Source organism: Neodiprion virginianus, chromosome 6 (assembly GCF_021901495.1).
Source record: "Neodiprion virginianus isolate iyNeoVirg1 chromosome 6, iyNeoVirg1.1, whole genome shotgun sequence".
In the NCBI taxonomy this organism is placed as follows: Eukaryota; Metazoa; Arthropoda; class Insecta; order Hymenoptera; family Diprionidae; genus Neodiprion; species Neodiprion virginianus.
Window position 1 is genome coordinate 28,922,416 of NC_060882.1, and position 25,691 is coordinate 28,948,106.

Here is a 25,691-nt window from a genome sequence, read left to right on the forward strand (position 1 = left end):
TCGCCGCATTGCTGCAGACGCGTCAAGCAAGCATCGTGGTGCATGTCGCGTGTTGTTATTATACCTATACGTTACATTATCGCGTATACGTATATACAATTATACATATGCATGTATATAAACATAAATATAAGATAGGCGCATGTAAATAGGAACGTAGGAAATTATCTTCACTCGATTTGAAAATAGAACGTGAGAACAAAGTCCTTTCTCGCCTCCTTCGCGGTTTACTCGCAGAGACAGAGAAAAGCAATCATCCGAAATTCCCTGCAAAGAAAGGCAGGAGAGAAGATACCATAACTATAACTGCTAAATCGCCCACGCGTCCTTCGCTGATTCATCCGCTACTTTCCTCTTGCTCGTACCAAATATGCGATACGTAACGAAATAATTATTGTCGCCATTTATTTACGGGGTAAAGTTTAGATACACCTGTAAGACGGACACTTGTACCGATGTTTTTTTCTTAATCGAAGGATCAGAGAACGATAGTTGTAATCAAATTATACAAAAATGAAACCGATGAAAATTTAAAACTTGGTGCACTGCGTGCACGCATATATTATATTGTATATGTACGTAGAACACTGAAAGCGTGATGACAGGGAAATTTTCATCTCCTCAGGGCTCAAACCATGTCCAGTATAAATGTAGTTTTTCATTACAGGCGGGGGGATGAAACGTTATATCGGGTGATAGTAGGGATGATTTATACTCGGTGAAGAGAATGGGATGAAACGAGGAAAAGAGGCATGCTAAATTGGGAAATTTAGTTTGCACGGATGTCGAGACGACGTTGAATCTCGTGAAATTGCGCAGTGAGTACGGAATTGTGTAAATAATAGACAAAGCGACGGCTGACTAGGCAGCGTGACAGCGCTATACGCTATAACTATATATTATACGATACGTAAAGGCTAGGCGCTGGATTAGTTTCACAATTTATTTTGAACGCGTTACAAACATCGAGCGGTTGAACTGATAACTGAATTTTAATTTATTTCTAAAATTGATAAACCCCAAGGCTGCAGTTGAGTAGCCGGGTTGCGACATTGTAAATTGTAAGGCAACGCCATCTCACACAACGACGATAAGCAACGCACACACATTGCATCGAGCTTTGAAAACTGCGTCAAAGAAGCAAGAATTTTTGTTTCAACTAGAAGGCAGATAACTCGAGTTATTTAATTAACAAGTATCGTTTCTGTCATATCTTCAAAGACAATGGATAATAGTGAAGTAATAATCGAATGATGTAACCGGCAACAAAGATGTATACTACGTATGCTTTACAAAAATGAAAAAGTCAAGTTTCATCTACCACGGTATTTAATGTACAGACACGATCGGTCCAGCATCTCGAGGAAAGAATGTAGTTTAAGTATTTTTCAGGTCAAGGAATCCGATTGTGACAATAGAAAGTTATACTTTCCGCGCATTCGTACAGTTCTGAGCCCTCGAAGTTGACGAATTGTTGACCATTCTCTCAAACGGCGAGATGGAACAAACTGTCATTTTCTTCTTTCGGAATGCTTTTTTTTTGTTTTTAAACACTGAATGAAAAACACTAATTTTGAGTCCAAATACGCAGTTTCACCTACAGAAACATCACAGCCTTACTTACCAATCCAACTGGAAAAGTTTTTTCACAACGAGAAACGATAAATGTAATTTTTGTCAATTGAAAAAGGAAAGAAAAAAAAACAAACTGCCAAAGCAACCTCGTGAATTGCTTGATAGCAAAATAAAAAAAAAAAAAAGAAATGCTTCTTCGTCGATCGACGCAATATTCATGAGTTTTCCAAAGCTAATTTTTCTTAATTAATCCGTCTGCTCTCTCGTCTAGCTCGAAACGTAACATCTCGACAACAGAGAAAGAGGAAGGGAGATATTTTGATCGGTGAATTAGGTAAATTTAATCACCGAAGGGGAACTGCGTAACGGATTGTTTTGCCTGCAGAGCAGCCGGCACCAAACAAGTAACGACGGCTGTCTTATTGCGAGCTTAGGTAACGAACTCGTATTACGGCTGTGACGTGGATTCGCACGGACTTGGAGGTCTGGGAATTATTTGAGGGAATTTTACTGACTGGAGGTGAATAGCGTACATACCCGATTCCGATGAATACATCGCGGAGATGAAGGAGGAGGGGAGAGCCTGACGTCTCTTACGTTATAGACTGGCACCGATTGAGGCGAACTTATAATGATAACGTGTTACATACGTACCTGGAACAGAAGCAGAAAGAAAAAATGGGTGTTTAGTCGATTTCGAGCTCGATATAAAAATAACGATATTTCGCTGTACGTAATTTTGTGACGAAATTTTGAATGATCGTATATAAATTGCACGAAAAGATCGAAACTACGCTTTTTGTACGAATTTTGTTCGTTGGACAATATTACAAAATTTCTGACAACGAGAGACCTGTAAAATCCACGGCTGTGAGGACGGCCTTACTTACACCGTCCTGCAGTTTGATCCTTGGATCTTGGACTTTTTCGTATCAATTATTACACGCTTGAAAATCAAATTTTAACGTTGAAAAATGAATTCAATTCTTATTCTAGTTCTACAAAGATTGAAAGGCCGTACAGAGCTTTCCTTTTCCACTATAGACTTTTTTTTCCCTTTCCCAGCGACACGGGCACTTTCCACTAACAGCTGAACAAACCAAACGTGCAGGTGATTTCGTTTTCGAAAGAAGCGTACAAGGTGAAACAAGGCCGAAGTTGGTGACGTAAACGTAACGAAACGTCACGGAATAATTCGTTTGTATAATTTTAGAAGGATTATCCGAGGCGAGTGCTTTTCAAAATATAAACATATCTTCTTCGTTACGATGTACTAGCTGAATTTTAGACAATCCCAAGATTGCGAAGTAACGATTTTTCTAAACACGAGTCGTTGGAGTAACGTTGCCAACTTCAGCCTCGTAAGGTAAAGTCGCGATTATCAAACCCATGTGACAAGATGTCACGAAAAGAGTCGAGTCATGGATTACAAAGTACCAAAACAGAGCTGCGAATAATTCGCAAGTTCTGAAAGATGACGAAGACGAAATAAGGTAGGTAGGTTTACCGTTGGCGAACGGCTTAATATTTGGCATATATCGCATACATCGTCAGGAACGAAGACCGAGATCATCATTTTGTTCCTCTTGCGTCCCATTGGCCGTTTAACGTGTTCAATCAATCTTGGAACCCGGCCGATCGACGCCGAACGACGGATGACGCGGGATGGTTTTGCATGAACCGATATCTATCCGCCGTCACTGATAGTCATTGGCACAAAGGTGAGCTGCACTGCGTCGACCTCCGTCTCCACCATCACACCACCTCTCCACCGACACTTCCACCACCACTATCGGCGAAATCGAGTCTAGCCTAATCGCGACGATCGTTCGTCGAGAGAGGAGATCCTACGAGTAACGCGACGTAGAATCCTGCGGAAAACCGTTCGAAGAGCGACACCGCGACACTGCGATAACAACGCCGGTACGCCGCTCGGACGTCGGTCTTCGACAAAAGTCTTTCCATCGCTGTTTCTAGGCCGCATTTCCCGTCGACGGTCTTCGGGTCGAATCGGTTGACTTGACCGATCCAGAGTTAGCCGCTAACGTCTGCGTACAATGCTGATTTATGGAAATTATTCCAAGCCGGCTCCTTCGGTGACGGCAACATTGTTTTCCACGAGAATGACGCGGATAGGTGGTCGAGTGACAAGTCGACGTTGGGGTCAATCGATTCGCCGCTTAAAAATCAACGCCGCGATTTTATTTATTTTTTTTTTTCCTGGTACAGACTTTTTCCGCCACAAAGAAGATGGCGCCGGTTTTCCTCGAGGATGCGATACCGTGTTTCTAAATATGAATACTTTAACCCTGACTAACGTGAGAAATGGGTACACGACTCTTGCGTGCATTTGCCAGAAAAAATTGCGAAGCGAGAACGAAGAACAGATTTTCGAAAGGTAAATAATATTAGCTTGGATGTGTTTTTATCGGACCTCAAGACACACCTCGTGAGAAACTGTTTCGTTACACGGTTGAAGAACTTTTCGAAAATGGTAATTTTCACGAATCTGAAACTTCGTAATATCCAGCAGCTCGACCTTCGTCAGGTTTCTTAATTACGGTACAAAGTCACGTTATCGGATCGTCGCGGCTGTCGGATTTGAAATTCGGCGTTCGAAGAAATCAGTGTGTTTCGATTCGGCGCGATCATACATAAATATATTTTACACCCATTATTCGCTGGCTGATTTGAAATTGAAATGATTTCGGTGTAATCGGTGTATATTTATCGGTTTGCCCTCTTTGCTTCTTCTTCTTCTTATTCTTCTTCTTCTTCTCCTCCTTCTTCTTGTTCGTCTGTTTTTTGAACATCACACCGTTTGGCACCGCGACTCACGTCACGTATCTTCTTCATCCATATATGTAGTATACGAGACAATATTCCCAGCTGCCATATCTCAGTTATCTACTTGACAAGACGCGATCGCTCACACGGCGTTGCTTTCCTTGCCCACAACCGACCGGGCAATTCAGTCCAACCTTGTAACAATTTTTACCCCGCCACGCGTTATTATACCCACAGCCATGTGGCATAGGCATTTATTTCCCTGTACCCAGTCCTCTACAGCTCATTACAATTGCGAATTCATTGGCGAGTAAGCAGCGGCGTTCAAGGGTCGTCGAAGAAGCGATTATGCATACTTTTAACATATAGACCGAACGTGCGTAAGGAAGCAACGTTAATGCAATATTCAATAATGCAATAGAGAAGAGCGCGGCAGTTGGTGAAACTTGTTTTTCTTCGCGGCGAACACGACCGGATAGATGCACGTTTTACCGAATTGAAAATAGCGTGTTTCTTTTTTTCCTTGGCAACGTACCAGCTCAACGTTTATCAATTCAAACGAAAGTCACCCCGGTTATCTTATCCCCCTTCAAATCCTGCCGCGTTCAACGGTGTTATAATTTCTCTCTTATCTTACATACCGACGACCGCGTCTCTACGAAATAATATATACTGACCTACGATAACAATTGGTACGTTAAATGTGAGCCTTGTTGTCTGACAGGCGCTAATAAATCACCCACCCACAACCGACGTGCAGCCGGTGCTATTCGCTAATCAGCAATTTCCGAAATTCGAGGGAGTGGAATAAAAGTTTTCGACAATTTTCAGTTGGAATAAATTTGAAATTGCGTCCTCGCCAAATCTCCGCCAAAACTGTCTCTGCGTAGCAATTATACTCTCTCGTTGTCTCTCACGCGACCCTGTCAGAGCGGAGTCAGCGCTTTTCTTGGCATACGTGTCTCCGCGAATTCGCCACGTGGACAGAAACTGACGTAGGTATGTATGCACGTCGGTGTACCTTTGCCCACCGCCTCGCGGCATGTCGCGTATTCACGGTTCACCTACGAAGCACGAAAGAACGCGACACTTGCGAGATGGGTCTTGCTTAACAATCGGCCAGGATCTTATCTAGATGTGTTCAACGGCGAGCTCGGTTCCTAGATTAGACGATAGTCGGCCCGCAGCGCTACGAAAAACATGACAACAACAAGCTCGCTAAATTTATCCAGCAACGTATAACCTACCGCGTACACAGTGGACCGTAACTCGGTTACGAAGCCTCTGCATAGATCGGTCTGGTCGACGTTGATTCGCGACTAGGTTGCACACGGAGATACAATGTCGGGTCAAATTCAACGGCGCATCGACGTTGCGGTAATTGGCAATGGACGAGCAATGTCAGTCGACTCTGATACCGAAAAGTTTGTCGCCTACGCTTGGCAGCGTACATTTGATCCAGTTTACAGTTACGCCATATATCGGAACGCCCGCGTTCTACTCTTTAATCAAGTTGTTTGGCGACAGTGAGTACAGGATCGTTTATCGACGCGTCCGTGCGACGTCGCTCTGGGACGTGATTATTTTTCAAATGGTCTCTCGATGTACAACCGAGCCGGTTGCCGTTATTTGCAGGCCAGGTGGACTCCAATTCGCACAATAGAAGAGCCCCTGCTTTCGATTCCGAAATTTTTATGCGGGTCCGTACGGCCGTTTTTTTTATACAAATAACTCGATCTAACGCCGTGCGTCTTCGATCATTGTAAAGGAAACGACAGTAATGTAGTCCAATTTACGGGCCTTGACCCCCAATCGACTCTACGGACGATCCATGAACCGATATTCTCCAGGGTCAACTAGCCGGACACCTAGTAGATAAAAAGTAGATGAGGAATACTTGCCGCAGTATCGGACCGTCCCTGTGTTTCGGGAAAAGTTTTCTAGAAAAGGTCGCTTCCAGGCTGCATCGTTTAGCCGGCGCGAGAATGCGTGAAACTATATTTGGAACGTCGCGGTCAAGATCAAGCTGCGTGCATGCAGTGCTCGTAGGCACCTAAATCGAGAGGAGATGTCGACCGCGCTACTTTGAAACTTTGTTACAAGTGACAATTGAAAGAAAAGCGATTTAGATATCGTGTTGTACAAGAAATTCAAACGATAATCGGTAGCCTGCGGTGCTCTTGAAATTTTCAATCGACAATCACGAATTCCCCACCCTCGGAGATCAGCAGTCCATTTTTCAGGAATTGTGTTACAGAGTGTCCAGCGACATCAGAATTCAAAATTCACTTATATTTCCCGATGCACGCTTCCACGTCACGCGTTAAGTACGGAGGCAAACGAACAAAGTCACGGCGGCGTACACGTTTATCCCTGTGGTTTAAAAATTTTTCTGGCGCGTGAGAAACCTCGAGACTCCGAACAACGCCGGTAGCGGAGAACACAGAGCGAGATGATTTGGTAAATTGGGACTTTAATACGGAGTCAGGGTCCTGTGATAGCCGGGTTTCACGGCTTGCCGAATCTTCTTACAACATCTCGAATCGCGTTACTTCCTTCAAGTTGAACCGCGCGCGGCGTAAACGCTAATTTATTCAGTCCGCGCGTAAGGTAGTCGCTCGCCTTGAACGGAAGAAGGATTCCAGTAGTGTTAGAGAGGCACGATAATTATCGACAACGGCGTCAATCCGTCGGAGAGCGCCTCGTATCCATATCGTTAATCTCAATGCCCAAAGAAAGCGCGGCGTCGTCGGTATTTAAACTAATGCACGTCAATGGGCATGTGTGATAATCTTCGGAAAACAAGAAAATTAAAAGAAAAAAAAAAAAAAAAAAAAGGTATAAAATGACGAATCCGACGATTCTCCGATTTGCGCTAACCATGAAAATTACAATAATAAACGGGGCCAAGCAAGATAATCACCGTGGGCAACGTCATTAGGAGGTCCTTGACTTTCGTGTACGTAATTACGCTGCAGGCAAACAAATTCGGGTACCTGTCTAGTATAATCGCGGCATAACGCGGACGATGCTGTAGTGCGTGTAATACGCGGACTCCAAGATGCAGAGTTTGGTAATTTCGATATATAATATGTACGCGCGGTATAGAAATGAAAACTGACTGCGGACAGACGTCACGATTATTAATAACCGGGTCGATTATGCTGTAATCGGCAATCATGGTGTCCGTGTACAAATTTATGTGCACGTTCTCCGAGCGAAGAAAAAAGTGGCGACTACTGGACTTTGATTGACCAGTGGTAGATAAAAGGAATAATTATGCACATAACATTTAGGAATATAACGGTGAATTTTACTGAAAACACGTATACGCGTTTGAAATTGTTGCTCGAGGGCGTTTGATAAAGTAAATCACCGATAAAAAATAGATTTCGAAACCTGTAAAAGGTTCGGTTCGAAGATCGTGAGCGAGATTTTCACCGGATTCCCACTCCTACGGAAAGATAAGGGTCACGGAATACGTTTAAACGGTGACCGGTTTTAACTGTTCCAATACGTTAAAAGAGATGTCGTTAAGCAGATTTGTGCCATGTTTATTTAACGATTTCTACAAACGATATAATTATGTAATTCACTGTAACATAATTACGGACGTACACAAATAGGCCTGGATTAATAACTGCACTCGATTGCTGAATGCGGTGGTTAGAAATAGACGGTGAAAAATATGCGTAACGAATTTCGTAAGAAAATTCCCTAGAAAATAATTCCCTAGCTTATGCGCAGTGCATTCCTGTCGGTGTTTAGAACATTTATCGCGCGGACTGTACATATATTTCACGCACCGTAGCTGCGGATATGTGGACGCAAGGCGTGTTGGGAGTTTATTTTCTCGCTGCAAGGAGAGATCAAGAGAGAGAAGGCGGTGGGAAGGAGCTTTTTTACTTCTGCAGAGCATTCAAGGTCGATTGGAATAGACGCGAAGAGCGAGAAAACAATTTGACTATTTCTACCATTTTGCATGTTTATACGTTAAAGTTCCTCGCTTCGTCTCGTCGATCGCTTATTCGCGCTGCAACAACGAGTCTATTATAGATATCATCAGCTTATCGAATCAACCGGTCAGCCAGCCGGCCGTTGGCCACCTAGCCAATTTCTTCCTTCTTCCTCTCGTTTCTTTATTCTTTTTTTTTTTATTTTTTTCTTACGTGGTTCTCGTACATCGCGTCATGTAAATTCAAGGTTTTTGCGATTTCTTCTTTTCGTTCTTACAGAGGATTTCGTAACGAGTAACAAGAATAATACAGTGTGCGAAATTAGTCGTCGCGCTATTGAAATAATGCTTTATTTATTTATTTTTTTAAACCGATCCTCCTGTCGCAATAAAATATTCCAGATATTTCATTTTCAGGATATGAGATATAGCGATTTATATCAGAATTGTAGTTTTCCATCATCCTCTGTCTCGCTCTGCGTTGTTTTAAATTTGTCTGTTTCTCTAGCAGTAAATAATATTTCGGAAAAATACTGCAAGTTAGATTAACGATAGTTTCGTCACGGGGAAACGAATGCAATAAACGTTTGACGGTTTAAAAGACACAGACTTAAAAACAAACAAAAAAATTAAGCTAAAATTGAGAATGAAAAATAGAATAAAATTTCCGATTAGAGATCTACAAAGGTGAGTCATAAAAACATTTTCCTCCCCCACCGTAGAGGCATATTACGTGCGTCACCGCCGGATGATTTACAGGTATAATCTCATGCACACATCATAACGAATTTAAAAAAGATTTTCTCAGCTGATAGAAGAATTGCAGGTTTCGCTGCGGCCAAGAATGCGAGAATCGTAAATTATGATGTAGAGAAAAATGCTAAAAGATGTCGAGAAAGAGAAGAGATGTGGAGTAAAAAAATAAATAAATAAATAAATAAATAGATAAATTCGCAGCCGGTATCAATTATCATCCTCTACGATCGGAGAGTCTTTTTTTCTATCCGTTACAATCTCTTTTCATCCGCTGTACGCGTATCAAGTCTTGCATCGTGTGCGTATAACGAGTTCTGACGATGCAAAAAGGATACAATTCGAGCAGATTGGAGAGTGCGGAGTGAGGCAGGGAGGAAGGGAGGAAATCACGAGGGCGGCTCGGCAACGAAATTGCTAAATTGATTATCCATCCGGGCGAATGTTTAGACGAAACAGATGCGCACGGTATCTACGGACAGACGAAGGTCATGGTCGGGCAACTAACCTATCCTAACTTAACGACCGACGTCTGCCTACGCACAGAATCCCGACGACGAGACACAGCCAAATTTCCGAGGTTATCCGTCCCTCGAAACCACGCAGGGAGATGGACGCGTGGGCGAAAGGAAGAGAGAGAGTGAGAGAGAGAGAGAGAGAGAGGGAGAGAGGGAGGAACAATGGAGTGTGTCAGGAGCGAGGATACAAAAATCGCGAGAGGTATAGTCTGAAAAAAATATATGCCGAGTAGAGAGAGAAAGAGAGGAAAAACTCCCCATTGAACGAGCAAATGTTGTTTTCAATTTTCCTTTCTTTATTTCTTTTTTTTTTCCTCATACAGTTGTTAGTCTAAGAGCGATTCTATCAAATTCTCGACTAATTCGGTTTCGCGTAATTTTATGATATTCTTTGTAGATTTCAGACGTAATTTATAGATTAAGAAGAAAGAAATTAAGGTGGAAACAGACGTAGAAAAAAAAAAAAAAAATTTGCAATACGTGGGAGAAAAGTTGTGCCGAAAATTTTGGGGGTACGATTCGAAATTTGTAAATTTAATAAGGAATCGCAGACGGCGATGAGGATAAGTAGGTCGGTGGCAGACGACGGGTTTGTGTATTTTATAAACACGGGCTCGTTGGATAACGTTTTTAAAAATTCCGAGAGAGCCGGCTCTCTGCAGCGATATTGCGAAATCGTTCGTCAAACTCGCGACTGATAAATAAAAAGAGAAATCTCGATCTCGATCGCGAGAGTCGATATTTAAATACGGCGACTCAATATATATATATACTGAAACTTTTTTCCCGAGTTTGCAGACGTGTTTCAATCATTTGAACAAACTGTACATCGTGTTGTATATTTTTATTGAAGAAATGAATACTTTGACGAATTGATGATGATTTTTAAACGCAAGTTTTCAATTTACACGCTAGATACACAGTTTAGTAAACTTCGTATTTCACGTTGTCGGTGATATTTTTATAATATTTTACTACCGTCCCTGTGGCGATTAAATTATTTATTTAAATTTTGATAACGAAGATAAAAATGGAATATGTATCAGTGTCACTTTTTTACACCTCTCTAAATTATTATACGTTAAATGCAGCGATGAAATTGTATTCTACAGGCCCGTCGTATCTCCGTATCGTCTGAGCGAAGAGTTAATTATTCAAATTTAAATTAACTTTGCCTCGATCAGCTACATGAGAGTCATGCAGGCGGGTGTTTAACGCTGTAATTCCTACAGCGAATTACAAGCAGGTCACGTTTTCTGATCGCGAGACAGATATATGTCACGGACGGATGGATTCATCGATCAATACCGAACCGATACTTTCGTGAGAGATTAGTCGACCTAATCGGCTGACTGGCATCGTCATCGTCATCGTCATCGTCATCGTTATCCTCCTCCTGCTTCGGCTTCTCCACACGGGGATAAAAAACCGTCGCGATTTTTCGTCCCAAGGAAAATAATTCAACGCGTCAGAACCACGGATTACAAAAAATTAGCGAGGAATTAAAACCGTTACGCAAATCGCAAATAGTCATAAGACTCTGCCGTTATTTAAAATAATCAAATATTCTGTGCGGAAAAAAATTCCTGCCTTTTCGTTTCTTCGATTCGTTCTAACGCCACGTGGAGAATTGGCGGTAAAATTTCTACAGGATATAATCGGACGATGCAGAAGCCAAAAAATTTTTCGCAATTCGGATCTCAGATTTACCGCTGCACATGCTGTTGAGGAAATTTTGGCACAAGCCAAATGTCAGTGTCGATCTTTCGAATGCTCGACGCTTAGCGCCGCCTCTCTCCTCTCCTCTTCCATCTTCTGCTCACTTCTCGAATATATGATCTGGGTCAGGATCCGCTGCTGCTGCTGCTTTTGCGGTGTTTTCAAATTTCACGCAAGGTATACACACCTTGAATTTTCGTCAGCGGATTACCGAAACGACGATAAACGGATCACCATAATTTTGAATAAATAAATCCGTTACGCGCGATGCGACGTCGCTGCTTCTTCGATGACCCCGTTATATTCTGCGTCGTTATTTTACGTAACCTGCCCGGCTAGAAACTTGACAATTCGGAGGAAGAAGCCGCGAACAAACACCTGAACAGGAGTTTAGGAAATTTCTTATACTAAGGGGGGATTACACGTTTTAATAATTTTTTAAAAATATAAAAATGGAATTAATCTTTTCATAATTCAAGTATATAAAAGAACAATGTTTGAACGTTATTTTATAAAATTGTCATTCAAAAATTTTGAACAAAGGTTTCGGAAAAACAAGTATCCTCTATTTAGACAGCTTTGTTTGAAACTAAAATAAAACCAAATATTTTCTGTTAGTAGGTGAGTATAGCTATAGTGATTGAACGAAAGATTCCTTTTTTCTCACAATTTATTTTACAAGGCAATACTTGGTCTAGATTTTACCGAAAATTGTACTTTTTTGCATACGACTCTGCCAAAAAGTCAAGTTAAAATTTTTTTAACAATCCTTTGTTCAATCACTGTAGCTATATTCACCTACTAACAGGAAATATTTGGTTTCTTGATTTCGGATGAAGTTATCGTGAGTTATCCTGGTCCCCGCAAGTATTTTTTATTACATTAAAAAAAAAGAAATTAGCGAAAATATCTTGTTTTTTTTTCGCGCTTCCCAACCCGTAAGAAAATATATGGTTTGAAAAACGTGTTTTAAAACGCTTCGGATTTCTCGAAGAAAATTTGCGGTCTGATTTCACGAGCATGTATTGAAAACGCGTTCATTCGCGTCTGAAACAATAAATAACAATAGTTCGCAGTTCACTGGCAGCAGATGTCAAGGGGTGTGTTTCACCGAAGGGATCGAGGTGTCGATATCATTCGCGATCATTTCGACATTTCCGAAATCACTTTGTAATCATATGATGAAATTCCGCATTAACAATCGTCGAGTTAATCATTGGCAGTCATGAGAAATCTTTTAGGGTTACAGGAATCTCTTAGTAATCTTGAGAAATAACGATAAATCACGTAATCAAAGTAAAATTTATTTCTCAAGTATCTCCTGTTGGGAGATTGATAATTAAGGGATAAGGGATAATTGGGATTCGTAATTTTGCAAAAAATCGAGCATTAATACACACGAGGCCGTAGAAAAAAATTAAATCTTTTCGTTTAAGCCTAAAGTTTTACGGGATGGAACGGTAATTTCGGCTCTCTAACGTAATAGTAACAATTAGGCATAGCTGCAGCAATGACGCAATGATTTCCGCAGATTTCTCCGACAATTCGGCCTTTACTACGGACATATCCTTCGGGAAAACGACAAAATTTACGTGGTAAACCGTCGTTGAAACTCCGTTTAAAGAAAAAAAACGAAACTCTTCTACAGCAAATGAGACGCCTGACGCAGTCCTTCGAAATTCGCGCGCCTTTTAAGGAGAGAAGCGTCAGATCGACGTGTCTTTGTCGTCTTTGGTGCGGAATGGACGTTGTTTAGCGTCCTTGCATCAGCCCTGACCGACACTTAACCGGTGTTCTCCGGATCTTTGATTATCACGAGGAATAAAACGCCGATTTGCGGATTTTAGGTAACTATTTTCGACTTGCATTTTGTCCTCCCGGTGACGGGCTATAAAAAATTAGAGTATTTAAAATTGCTAGGGTCAAGAGTTATAATTAGAAAGTGTAATCGATTGTGCGAGGTTGGAGGTGGAGACCACAACTGGCCCTGATTGCAAGACGGAATAACGCGTATAATTTAACGCGAAGCGATAAATCCGAGAGCAAAGCCTTGGTTTCGCCTTCTTAATCCTTGGAGTATTTGGCTAAATTTAAGGGTCCTCGAAATTGAGAATATTCATTTCCATGCATTGCAGCGACGTTAATTTTGAAAATCGAGGCCAAGCATCTGTTTCTCGCCGCGAAGTCTTTTCACCGACTTGCGTCGTTTTTTCCTCCCTCTCTTACACGCGTTGTTCACATTTTATTCCACCAATTTTATCCATCGCATCCAACGCTCCACTTTGTCCGATTATTTTGGTTATCGAGGTCAGTGTGCATCGGAGGCTGCAACGCAACGAAGGCAACGGCATCGTAAGAATTAATTTGCATTCTCTGACAGATGGATCGCGATCGTATGTTTGACCACGTGTCGCTTGTACAGTCAAGGCGAGACGTGTAAAAATTAAAGAGTCTAGAAACGGATGCGAACCAGTCAAGTTCTGACAAGTTTAATCGGAAAACGACAATTCCTCGGCAAACAAAGAAACTGAGAACCGTGAATTTCGAACGAAATAGTCGACGGGTTGCATTATCGGGCACCTTTCGCATAGTTTGTTTAATTAATTTCAATCAATAACAGCTCATAGGGTTTGAGAATAAATTCTGCACAAGTTACCTGACACGGATGTGGGAATTGTCAATAATGAATAAATCTTGAAATGAGCATTATTTACATATAAGATTGCAATCAGATCGATTTTTCGATAAATTTGCTAAATAATCCATATTATATACAAGAAAGAAACGCGGAAAGCTACGATTTATCGAAATTGGGCATATTTCCTTCGAAAAAAGGCAGTACAATGGTTTTGGTTTCAAGTTGTTGAGCTTATTGTAAGCCGAGCTGTTTCCGTTCAAATAATAATAATAATAATAATAATAATAATAATAATAATAATAATAATTCGTTTGGTTTTTAGCTTTCAGATTACTCCCTATTGACGGGACGTTATTTTGACCTGACTGAACTTTGTCAACGTGATTGTCAACTAGAGTTGTTCGGTATTCGTTTCGTAATTCTTTCCTTTATACATTTTTTCGACATGGATCCTAAACTTGATCATTTCAGCTTCCGGCTCAATTCAGGAATCAATTCGCTCACCCTCTCAATGAAATTCAATACCGCTTCTCTTTTCCGCATTTAAGAATAAAAAATTGTTTCTTCAAAGAAAGAGAGAGAGAAACGAAGGGACAAACAACTGGTTTTTCTCTCTTCCGGTTGGGAACTTTTGCATTTTTGCCGGAAATCGTAAAACGCCACGATACGACGCTCCGGAACATCGAGTGCAAAATACGGCATATATACCCTGTGTGTACATATAGTTCTGAATCATCGTCCGAATGCAGCGCACGTGTGGTGCAGTTTGTTCGCGAAGGACGTTTGCAGCGCGACACCTCGATGCCTATAGCTGTCCTACTGATCCAGATAAGATACGTAGGCGACGAGAAGGAGGAGGGGGAGGAGGAAGAGGAAGGTGATCGTACCGCACTGGAGTGTTTTTTTTTTGTGCTTTATTCCATCATAGAACGGAAAGAAACAAGCTGCAATGCTCGACGATGATAATTGCGGGATTATAACAAGGGAGAGAAAATCAGCGATGAGTGTCGATGTCAGAGTCGTTTGCTTAATTTTGTAAAGTCAAATGTCGACAAATTTGAAATATTTCAATCCGGAACTCTGAATGAATCAAAATTCTTTTCTCATATTCTGAGCCCAGTTTTCCCGATTGCTTTTTCGTATTATCTTTTATAATGTACTGCAGTAGGCAACGATTTTTCCTCAGCGAGTGTTGCAGTATAATCGATTATTTTTCATCACAATCGGTTTTTGGTTTTTTTTCACTTTCACGAACGACGCGATACGATATCAATTTACGTGATTAGAGTATAAATTATCATCATTGTATTACTCACTGAGTATCTATTTCATGTAATAAATAAAAAATAAATGGATATTTTCAACTGAAACTGAAAAATATTTTGAATGAAACCATAAATCATGAATAAACTTTTCCGCTATTAAGACTACTTACAAAATTTTCAATCAAGTCGCGTTCGATTATTTTTTTGGAATCGATCAATCGATACATAGATTATTATCAGCTTGTTGTTATTGGGCATCGCTAGAATGCACTATACAGAGTGATTTCATCAAAAGTCCGTGACCGTGTCGTACCAAACGTATATATCTATACGTATTTTTCTTATTCTTTTTTTTTTTTTTTTTTGTATTAAAGTAAACAGATTTATAATAACGACGGAAAATGAGAAAAATGAAAGTTGTTTTCGACAAACGCGAAGACCCGAGTCGCCTGCGACTGTTAATTGTCGTTGATAAGTGATCGCGTATGAATAGTGCAAAAGAATTTCAATACGGAGGCAATTTTAGAAAATGTCCAAGTCTGGAGTTAGTAACGTCAACGTAACGAAACAGATGAATTTCAGACAATTCTAAGATTGCGAAGTAACGATTTTTCTAAACATGCACCGATAAAGTGAACGTTACTAACTCGAACCTCTTTGATACGCGAGGTGAACAAATGTAAAGAAAAATGAAATTCAAACGAAAGTCAAAGGATTGGGGAAAAGAAACGAATCGATCACAGGTATCAGTTGGAATGCGCAAAACGTACAAAAACACAGACCAAGGAATTGATCGTCACGTCAAATGAATATTCAACTCTGCAGGTTGCGCTAATTCCTGCAATCATTCCAAAAGCGTAAAACCCGTCGTATTTTCACACTTGGTCGAAAGTCGATCGCTCAGGAGACACTTGCGGTCTATATTTGGCAAAGGGATCGAGTAGATGAAATGCAATTGGTTACAGCCTAGATCGAGATACGGACGAGTATGGCTCGTTTTCGCTGCTTCAATTCTTCTCGTCTCTGTTCATACACGCGTACATTTATTATACACCTGCGCATAATCACTTCCAGTGACACAGAAGCGAGCCGTAAAAGTCGCGAGAACTTACATAAATACCTGTGTCTGACTTATACGGTTATACCTCTCTACCTTAAGCGCGAATTGCGCGAGATTCGCCTCGGTATGCACCATACGCGTGCATATTGTAACACGCGTCGTTGCTTGTGAATTTTTACTTACGTCACGCGATTCGAAAATAATCGTTACGTCTCATCAATTTCTCTATCGTTTCCCAAAGTAACTCGAAAAAGAGTGATAAAAAAAAAAAAAAAAAAAAAAAAATTAAAGAAACCCTCTTATTTTCAGCAAGTTCTCGTTATTTCATCATCATTATCGCGCCTGATGATTATTTTGATAAGACATGAATTCGCGCAGCGATACGTTACATATACGATATACGTGTAATTATTTGGCACAGGAGTGAGTTAATTCGAACTGTAAGGATTTTCATCGCGAATTGCATTATCTTGCGTGTTTAGATGCGGTATGTGCATTGTAGGTATATACGTATGTATATGCCATTCTGCACGAGGGACAATGACACTTACAATGTCAGTTGAAGAAACAAACACGTGTTCTTGCAGACGACGCGTAAGAATGCAGATCGAATACAACTAATTCATCCGTGTTTGCAGCCAGCTGCTGTATGTGTGGTAGATAATGCACGCGTACTTTTTGAAACGTTTGCAGCGACGAAAAGCGAAAGTTTGGTGTAGGTGCCGCGGAAGATGCTTGCCAATTTCGTAAAAATAAGTCGGAAAATCAACACCTGCCTGCCTGCCTGTCCGCCAATTCTTTTAACTTGCTAAGCGGCGTTATTGTAACACGTGGAACGTAAACATATTACCAAGTGCGATGATGATGACGATGATTATATTTTCCTTGGTGTGTCGCAATTAGACAGCTTTTCATGTAGAGCTCGTTTTTATATTACGCGTCAGATTTGTAACTAGAAATAAATTTCGTCTTGCGTAATCGTTAATTTTATTTGCTTAATTTTTTTTTTTTTTCTCTCAAATTGGAGCCTGCGATCGCACAGACGATAGAAATGTCGAGGAATGAACGAGCGAAATCGCGTAACCGACGAATAAAAGTAACAGAATTTCGTTGAATTTACGCAGTCATACTTTTCCCTCTCATTTCTTCCGTCACTATAAACTATACGTTCTTGGTAATTCAAGTTTCAAATCATAACCGATAAAAAAAAAATACGATGATTCCGGGCGAGAAATGAAAATGAGTTTCGCAGTCGCGGTAAGAAAATTTTATAGTCACATGACGTGTCGCTATTATTTTTGGACACAGTCATGTCTATTACTTTTTCTTTACGTCTGTTGCGACAATGCGACGTGTTCGTGTGGTAAAATTAATCGATATTACAGAGGCCTCAATGATTTGACTGACAAAATGTAGCAAGGTAAAGAAACACGATTATCAATCCTGCAATTGAAACTCGAAAACAAACGGTATTAACATTAAATAATTATTTGTAGCAAATTTTCTTATAATCATAGAAAATTTATTTATAAACGTCATTGTATCGCATCAGTACCTGTACAATATTTCACTGGGTAATTTAGTTTCTGCCAAAATTCAGAAACTGCGCGCAGTGGAGCGGAGAAGAAGAGAACGGCGATTATAATTGGCACGGGCAATGGGAAGGCTGGATAAGAAACGCGCCGCAGGGAATAGAATGCGATCTGCACAGAAGCATGCCGGTGCAGCAGGGAATTAAAGATACGTCGTCGCGAATCGGACTTTGTTATATTTTCGCAAGGTCGCGTCAGGGGACAAGAGCGAAGGTAACGCACTCTCGTTTAGCGATTGCCTACGTCTATAGTCTACCTCCTCCTCCTCCTCCTCCTCCGCCTCCGCCTCCTCCTCCTCCTCCTCCTCCTCCTCCTCCTCCTCCTCCTCCTCCTCCTCCTCCTCCTCCTCGTCTCTCTCCGTCCCTTTCTCTCTTCGTACCGTGAGGTTACCAGCGGTTGTAAAAATAAATTCCGCCTGCACGATACCGCCGCAGAAGAAACGGCGAAGAGGAGGAGAGATTATTTTGCGAGAACGAACGGTGTACGATGTCATCGGCCGCGAACTTTCGAGAAAAATTTTTCTTTCTACCAGCGGTGCAAGATACCGGTCCAAAGAACACGGCGAATAAGAGGAGAAGATCTCTAGAGGCTGGCTGAACAGATTAGGTTGAAAAACTTGGCGCGAAAACAAAGAGAGTAAATTATAAACAAAACAAAATAAAGAGAGAAAGAGAGAGAGAGGGGGAGAAAAAAGAAAGAAATACTAAAAAATTCGCATTATTATACCCGTACTGCATATGCACAACGTATTTCTCCGCTCACCCGAGTTAGAAAACTAGTTTGTTATTTTTACAATTTCTAATAGAATATATATGCGCGATAGAGAAACAATTACTTGACATTGCGGTGTAACAAGGTGAGATGTTAAAGAAGCAGCATAGATTTTTCACCCAAAGACCTTGATGACGTAGACGCAGATGCAGATCGTCTACAGCATCTGAACTCAAAGTGTGCTTACACTGTTTACAGATAATTTTCTATTTGCCGGCGGCGTCACGTTTTTCTTTCTTTTATTTTTCAAATTTTTTATAATATTTTTTTACTTTACTTTTCTTCTCATTTGGTTACGTGTGCAGGTCGGTTTTACACAGTCTGTTGCAAAAGAAAATATCAAATATTTGCACTCGTTTACATACACGCATACGTGATGTTAGCTGTAAGTCGTCACTTGCGCGAATAGAAGCAGAGCGGGGCACAAAGGAAATTTCTTTTATTACCGTATGTGAAATTTTTATTCCCAAGAAGACGTGCGTGTAATTCGACCGCAAGGAACGAACATTGTTTCGTCATATTTTAACATGACGCACGATTGCACGGCGAGTGCAGCATCACCGTAATCATTGAATCGCATGTGAAACGCGTTTAAACAATGATTTCGTAATGTATACGATATAAGCAACGATTTCGCGGCGTCGAAAGTTTGGATTTTGAGGAGAGAATTAGAAAAAAACAGATCATTCATTTTACCCATCCGCAAAAAAAGTCAAATTTTCGAATAAACAACCGCGTGAACACTCAGCTCGTCCTCATTTTTAAAACTAGAATAGGTGAATAAGTGTAGAAAATTGAAAACATCGAAATTCGACATACAGAAAGATCAAATTAGATTCCATATTATCGAGAAGAATACCGATCTTAATTTTTTACCTATCCATACACCGACTTTCTGCATGTTTTAATTCTATGAATTAAATTTTTCCTACCTCTCAAAAACTCACTGGGCTGAAGTTATTAAGAAAATTTGATCTTGTTCCTGCTTTATTAACAGTTTCCTAAATGTCAGATCGTCCTAAAATTGCAAAAATAACGAGTTTTTCTAATGTCGCATTGTTACTATTGTAACGTTACAAACTTGACCCTGATAAGAACTCGACATTGTACCCCTTCTACCTCTACATCTTCCTATAATTTTACCCCCACGACGCTTTACGAATTGAAATGCTCCTCAGCCTTTGAAAATTTTTTTCACCGCACCCCAACGGCGGGTTTTCAGACTCGAACAAGGCTGCCGTAGGTTCGCCACCCTCTGAGGCGTCGGCGCCCCTGGAAAAGGCCCAGACAGGGTGAAAGGCCGATGAACGCTGTTGTAACCTGTTGGACGGTTGTTCAACCTGAAGGGTCGGTGCAAGTGTGACCTTTTCGTTCCCTTTCTTCTCCTTTCTCTGACACGGCTCGTCGCGCGTCGCGTCGTCGCGAATCAAATTGGAAGGGAAATTGTACCGCAGGTTTCTTTCAAGCTCTGTAATTTCTTTCTCCTTTTGTTTTTCTTCAAACTCCTTCCAACATTTTCACAGATTTTCCAAATCATTGATTTTCTTTTTTTTCGCACGCAGAGAATGTAACAAAGAATATTATCGGATCTGAAGAAACTGTTTTTTTATTTCGTGAGTTAAAACTTTCGCTCCATTGTTATTTGAATCGAATTTGATGAGAAATAAATGATAATTAACTAGCGATTATCTGCAGCCCTACCGAAATCTATTCGTTCAATGATTTAATGTTTAATTAAAAAAGTTTGCATTGTTTTGTCCACGTTCAGGTGAAGTGAACGAGCGAGGTGAATTTGGTGGTGGAGTGTTTTTTGAACCGAATTACGTTCGACACGTTATCTATAACACAAGATAACCGGATCGTTTGATGGATAGATAATTCGCGTTGGAAACAATACAGCGATAGAGGTTGCTTATATGGAGAGGAGTCGGACCGCAAGATATTCATCACCTATTCTTTGTTTACAATCTGTTAAGCGGTGGGTGTTATTTAAATCGATAAGGATAGAATCAACCAGCCAATGACTTTCCACCTCAACGTGACATTTAAATATATTGTGCACGAAATCCAGACACTGCAGGCTCTGTGTTTGAGGCTATTATCTCGCTTGCAAAAGAGCGAGAGTGAAAGAGAGAGAGAGAGAGAGAGAGAGAGAAAATCGCGATATCGGTAGAGGTGGGTATGTAGGCATGCGAATTACTGAACTCGAAAAACAAGAGGTGAGAAGCAAAATTCCAACACCTTTTTTGACTTCTTCAGTGTCTCACGATGTGATTAATCTACATATTTGAAAACGAAAATTTTTGAGATTTATCCTAATGTCTTAAGAACAAGGTTTACGATGAGACTATTTACAAAAGAATTTTATAAAAGAAAGTGTCTATACTTTTCTGCCTCAGGTTCTCTTGATTTCAGTAAATAATTAGCCGCTTGAAATAGTCGATCAAGGAAAAGAAATAAACTTATGTAACGACTGCAAGAAAGAAAGGTCGATAGGTTGATAAAAATACGTAAAAAGTTGGGTGATTAATAGAAACACAGGGTCCAACCAAACAGTAAGAAGTTCAAGCCAATGTTCAAAGAAGAAGTAAGAGAATCGAGCCTCTAGGATATTGACATTTCTTCTTTAAGTTGTGTCAAGACTTCTTATTCATTTTTTTCTACAAAAATAATTTACCAGGAAGTCAGAATTTTCATCAGTGGTTTTTCAAGTGACAGTGTTTTAAATTGTTTGAGTCAGGCATCGTCGCTTTGGAGCCAAAGTCAGTTAGTTACAGTGAGAGTGTATAATTTCCCTAAAGAGCAATCGGCTGTTTATCGGTACCTTCTAAAAACGATTCGTTGTTCAAGTGAAATATTAAACAGTTGTTAAATATCATCAGCCAAGTTCTTCACAAAAACAAGAGTGAAATTGACAAATAGAAACAAACAACTTTGCCCAAAAAAATTCAACAGAATATCGAATCTGAGTAAGCGGCTAAGTTCAAGCGTAGCCTTTGTCAGCCGCGATCGCTATTCTTGAGAAGGAAATGGACCTAAACGAACCGAATCGAACGTCGCTCTCGGTACAAGTATCGAGCCAAAGAAAACATCGGCTGAAAACCTGGAAGAAATATTGTTGAGGAAAGAAAGCTGTCGCTTACCTCCTGGGTAAGTTCAGCAGCACCGACGGGACTGGCGGGATTATTGTCGACGCTGGGAGGTTCAGGGACGGCGATAATCCTGGCGGGATCATTAGAGGTAGATAGGACGCTGGGTCCGGCGACCGCGATGTCTCTTCCAGTTTCCTCGACGTTGAGAAGATAGGCGTGAATGTCGTTTTGCTGGGAGTTTATCCTGTTGTAACGACCGAGGGAGTTCAAGTCTTCGAATAGGTCTCTCTCGTAGTTGAGCAGCACCGAGTCCAGGTTCTTTGGGTGTACGAACATGGGGCGATGGACGATCGTCTGAGCATCGGTGTGCCATCCCGAGCCGTTGTGAAGGTCCAGAGAGCCGACGCCGATCGTCTGAATGTCCAAGCCTAGGTACGAGTTGGGATCGACTCGGAGGAGCGAGAGGAGGAGAGCGAGCTGGAGCAGCTCCTCTCGGTAAAATTTTTTCAAACACAGCATTTTGTTCCAGTCTGTATAGCACCTCGGGGAGTCTTTCGCCTTGTAAAACAGAGTCCGACGAGGAGAATGAAAAAAGGATTTCCAGTCCTCGCTCAGAGCAGTCGCACAGGCTGTGTTCCGTTGTTAAGTACGAAGCGAGGGACAAGGCGGCACATCGTCACCACTCACGGTATTAAGAATAATGTATTATCACACTCACAATGGCAAATAATAATCGACGGTTTATAACGGGAGGCACGACCTCCTGGTTCGACTGTCAGATCGGAAATAAAGCCGGAGAGGAGCAGCTCCCAGCAGCTAGTCATAGGTCAGTTACTCGGTATCTGTGCCCAAAAATAACCTCAAAACACGGGGTACGTCAAAGTAGGAATTAGAGCTCGCCCGCATTCGACGTCCGCGGTTAGCGTAATTTCGAATCAATTGAAACAGCGTAAGTCGGCGAAAAGAGAACTCGAGCGAAAGAAATAAGGAAATAAAGAAAGAAAGAAAATCAAAAATACAAAGAAGAAGAAAGTGAAGGTAGTCACAACACACCGTTGATGACAGCTATTCAAACCGACAGGCTTTTCTTCCCAGTTTAAAAGGACATAAACAAAGGAACGTCGTCGCGTACTTTCCCGCTAAATCCTGAAACTCGGGCGAAAACAGGACCGTTTATCACTCGAGGCCGGCGAAACGGAGCAAGGTGAGTAAATATTCGACCGATAACTGACAGTTCGTTCGTCGGTTCGCCTGGTCTGGCTGGCAGCAGCGGAGCCGGCCGCGCGACGAGCCGTGTGTTTTAAAGATTGCAAAGTTGAGGCTTGCGTCGACCGCACAGTTGTACGTTTCACTAAACCATCTCGTGCCGCGATTTGTCACTGGCCCGTTGTTTAATACCTCTATGCCGTTGTTACGCTCGGGTATAAATTGCAAAGGGACGTCGAGACACCCCTTTAAACGGCCCTCCTCGCTCCTCTCGTCACTGGCGTCGATTTCCTTTTATTTTACAGAGAAACGAACCGTCGCGCACACCTATGCTCGCGGAGGTATCGCTGACGATATGTGACTCAGCAGACGGAGTTACGGCAACGCTGTATGTGCGCGCGGCCAGGGACGTGCCAACCGGGGATATCCCCCTCTCCGAATATACGATGCTCCGCGCCGCTAGGCGGACGCCGAGGCGCCAAATCGACCGATCGAGTCGTTCGCTCGGAGTTTTTTACTTTTCATATCGATTGAACCGGCCGATCGGGGATTACGCGTCGTTACCGCTTTTCGTTTGTTATTCGATATTTTCACTTCTGTCTGTACGTCTTACCGATCAAATCGCTGTTTCGTTGTCCGATGAGCTTTGCGACGACCTTCGTCATCACAGCATCATTATCAGGGAAAACGTCAAGTCACGAGATGCGGGCGGTATGCGATGACATGTGGTATTCTACCAATTATCCTCAGAGCGTGTATGCCCATTAATATTTCCAAAGCTGTGTACAAGTTAACAATTGTCCTCGATTAAAATTTATCGTTGTTTGTTTCGACGGGCCGATATTTCTCGACGTTTATATTATAGATACGTCCGTGTGTCGAGTGTGTGAAGTCTGATTTCAGGCCCAATCTCGTACAGATAAAGTGTTGATATGGCTCGATTATTGCGTCCTATGTATCCCTTCTAGTTAGTTGTTACAGGAATTCCGGAAGCAACGATATCCACGGTACTTTGAGATCTTTCGGAGTTTCAGATATTCGATGGGGTCTCTTCGCCTATTTGTACGTCTATGGGGGAAGGTCGTGCAGCGTGGCCAGAAATGCAGGAGCTTTAAACGTGGCGGCGCGAAGAGAGGAAAAACGACGCGGATTTTCTTGCAGCGCGAATGTAACGTAGGCGAGAATGAAGAAGGAATAAAAATTATCAACCCTATCGCGTGATCGTGTATAGTTGTTGCACTTAACGATGCTCAATAAGAGCTGGTCGGTCCTAGGGATTTTAACATAATACGATACGCGCCGCTCGTCTCCGTCCAACCATCGAGCAGCAATTTCAAATAATTAGAGAGCGAGCTGTTTGCCGTCATCGCGAACTTTGCCCGCGATCATGTGTTGCAACCAGCGTTGCCAATTTTACAAACGAAACCGTGAATTACGCAGGTACGCGAATTTATATCGCGAGCGTGGTGCCAGGTATTGCAATTGATTCGCGTCTCTTACCTTAAGCGACGTCATTCTTCCGCTCCGTGGTGCTGCTGCAGGTGATTTGTCGACTCGAGGGACGGATTGAATACTAACGAATTCTTCCAATTCTCTCACGATGTCAGCCATGGCAGATCGGGCGGTGATAAAGTAATAACCGGCGGCGAAATGTTGTTCGAAACACTCCGCTGTAGATCGCTTTCCCTACGTACGTATGTCGTGTGTATTTTAACCAGAAACGCAACTGCGCGTATCGCACTTCCACTTCACTCTGTCACGTTTTCACAGTACTTTTTCACCGATATTCTAATTTTCAAACGTCTTTCTAATCGTTGTTTGTTTATCGATGGAATTTCTCAGGGTGTTTCGTCTGATAAAATATAAAATATGAACAGTGAATGGCAGCCGCATACGTCTCCCTTCTCCCACCAAGCCTAACCATCGCGTTACTGACGTCATCCTCTGATTTCACTCAGTTTGAATCAGTCCCGCGTTCCCGCGCGTATTTCGAACGCGTGTTTTAACCGCCCGGCTGCGCACTGACTTGACTCTTCGTTTTCTGCGCATATCCTTAACCAATTCTCCGTCCTTGACGAAATCCAATTGGCTGAATAAACAACCGGAGTATCAAACCTAGGATAAGATATTGATCGCGAATATAACCGTTCGCTCCGTTGAATAATCGTTGAATTTCTTTTCCTCGTTTATCTGACTCTTCGTACTTCGCTACTTATCTACTCGTTGTAATGAATTCGGATACCATTCGGCAATTCATTTTTGCATTTCTTTCTTCTCTTCATTTTATTTACACGAATTGGAACGTACACAACAGTTTAGACACCAATTTTGTTCAACTTCACTTTTCTCTTGAGCGAAATCTCACACGTTGCTTTCCAACAGTTTTAAATAGCCAACTTTAAAACGTGTGGTTGAGTACGATTCTGTTCGAGTTAGAAATAGCGCTCGTAAAACAATCAGAAAAAGCATAATTTCAGCCTTTGTTTTACCACAAATGTTGTGCTTGTGTGAAAACGCCTGATTACAAACAACCCAACGTACCGTAATGAAAGCTCGGCTAGCAGGCAGTCGGCGCTCGAGCTTCAAACAGATTTTTGATTCCTCTAATGTTGCGGATAATTTTCGATAAACTATAGAAAATTTAATGGAATCGGAAAACAAATATAGAGGGCTGAATTTCAAACGTTTTCCAATGGGTAAAGATTGCTTGATATTAATTTATGACTGTCTATTTAATCACGCAAGCACTCGTTAACGTGT

At 41.5% G+C, this 25,691-nt stretch overlaps 1 protein-coding gene across 7 annotated transcripts in view; it reads right to left on the reverse strand.

Annotated features, from left to right (window-relative positions):
• The window catches only part of LOC124307929 (segmentation protein cap'n'collar), a 123,018-nt gene extending 98,218 nt beyond the window's left edge, over positions 1-24,800 (reverse strand). For 2 of the 7 annotated variants that reach the window (XM_046770122.1, XM_046770121.1), the window contains exon 1: positions 21,777-23,296. In XM_046770122.1, coding sequence (XP_046626078.1) covers positions 21,777-22,244 — 468 coding nt within the window. In that variant the 5' untranslated portion in view covers positions 22,245-23,296. Of the gene's footprint in view, positions 1-3,082; positions 3,252-21,776; positions 23,297-24,431 lie in introns of those variants that run through there. The other 5 variants (XM_046770123.1, XM_046770120.1, XM_046770124.1 and 2 more) reach the window with 4 other exon arrangements.
• Between the last annotated feature and the right edge of the window lie 891 nt (positions 24,801-25,691).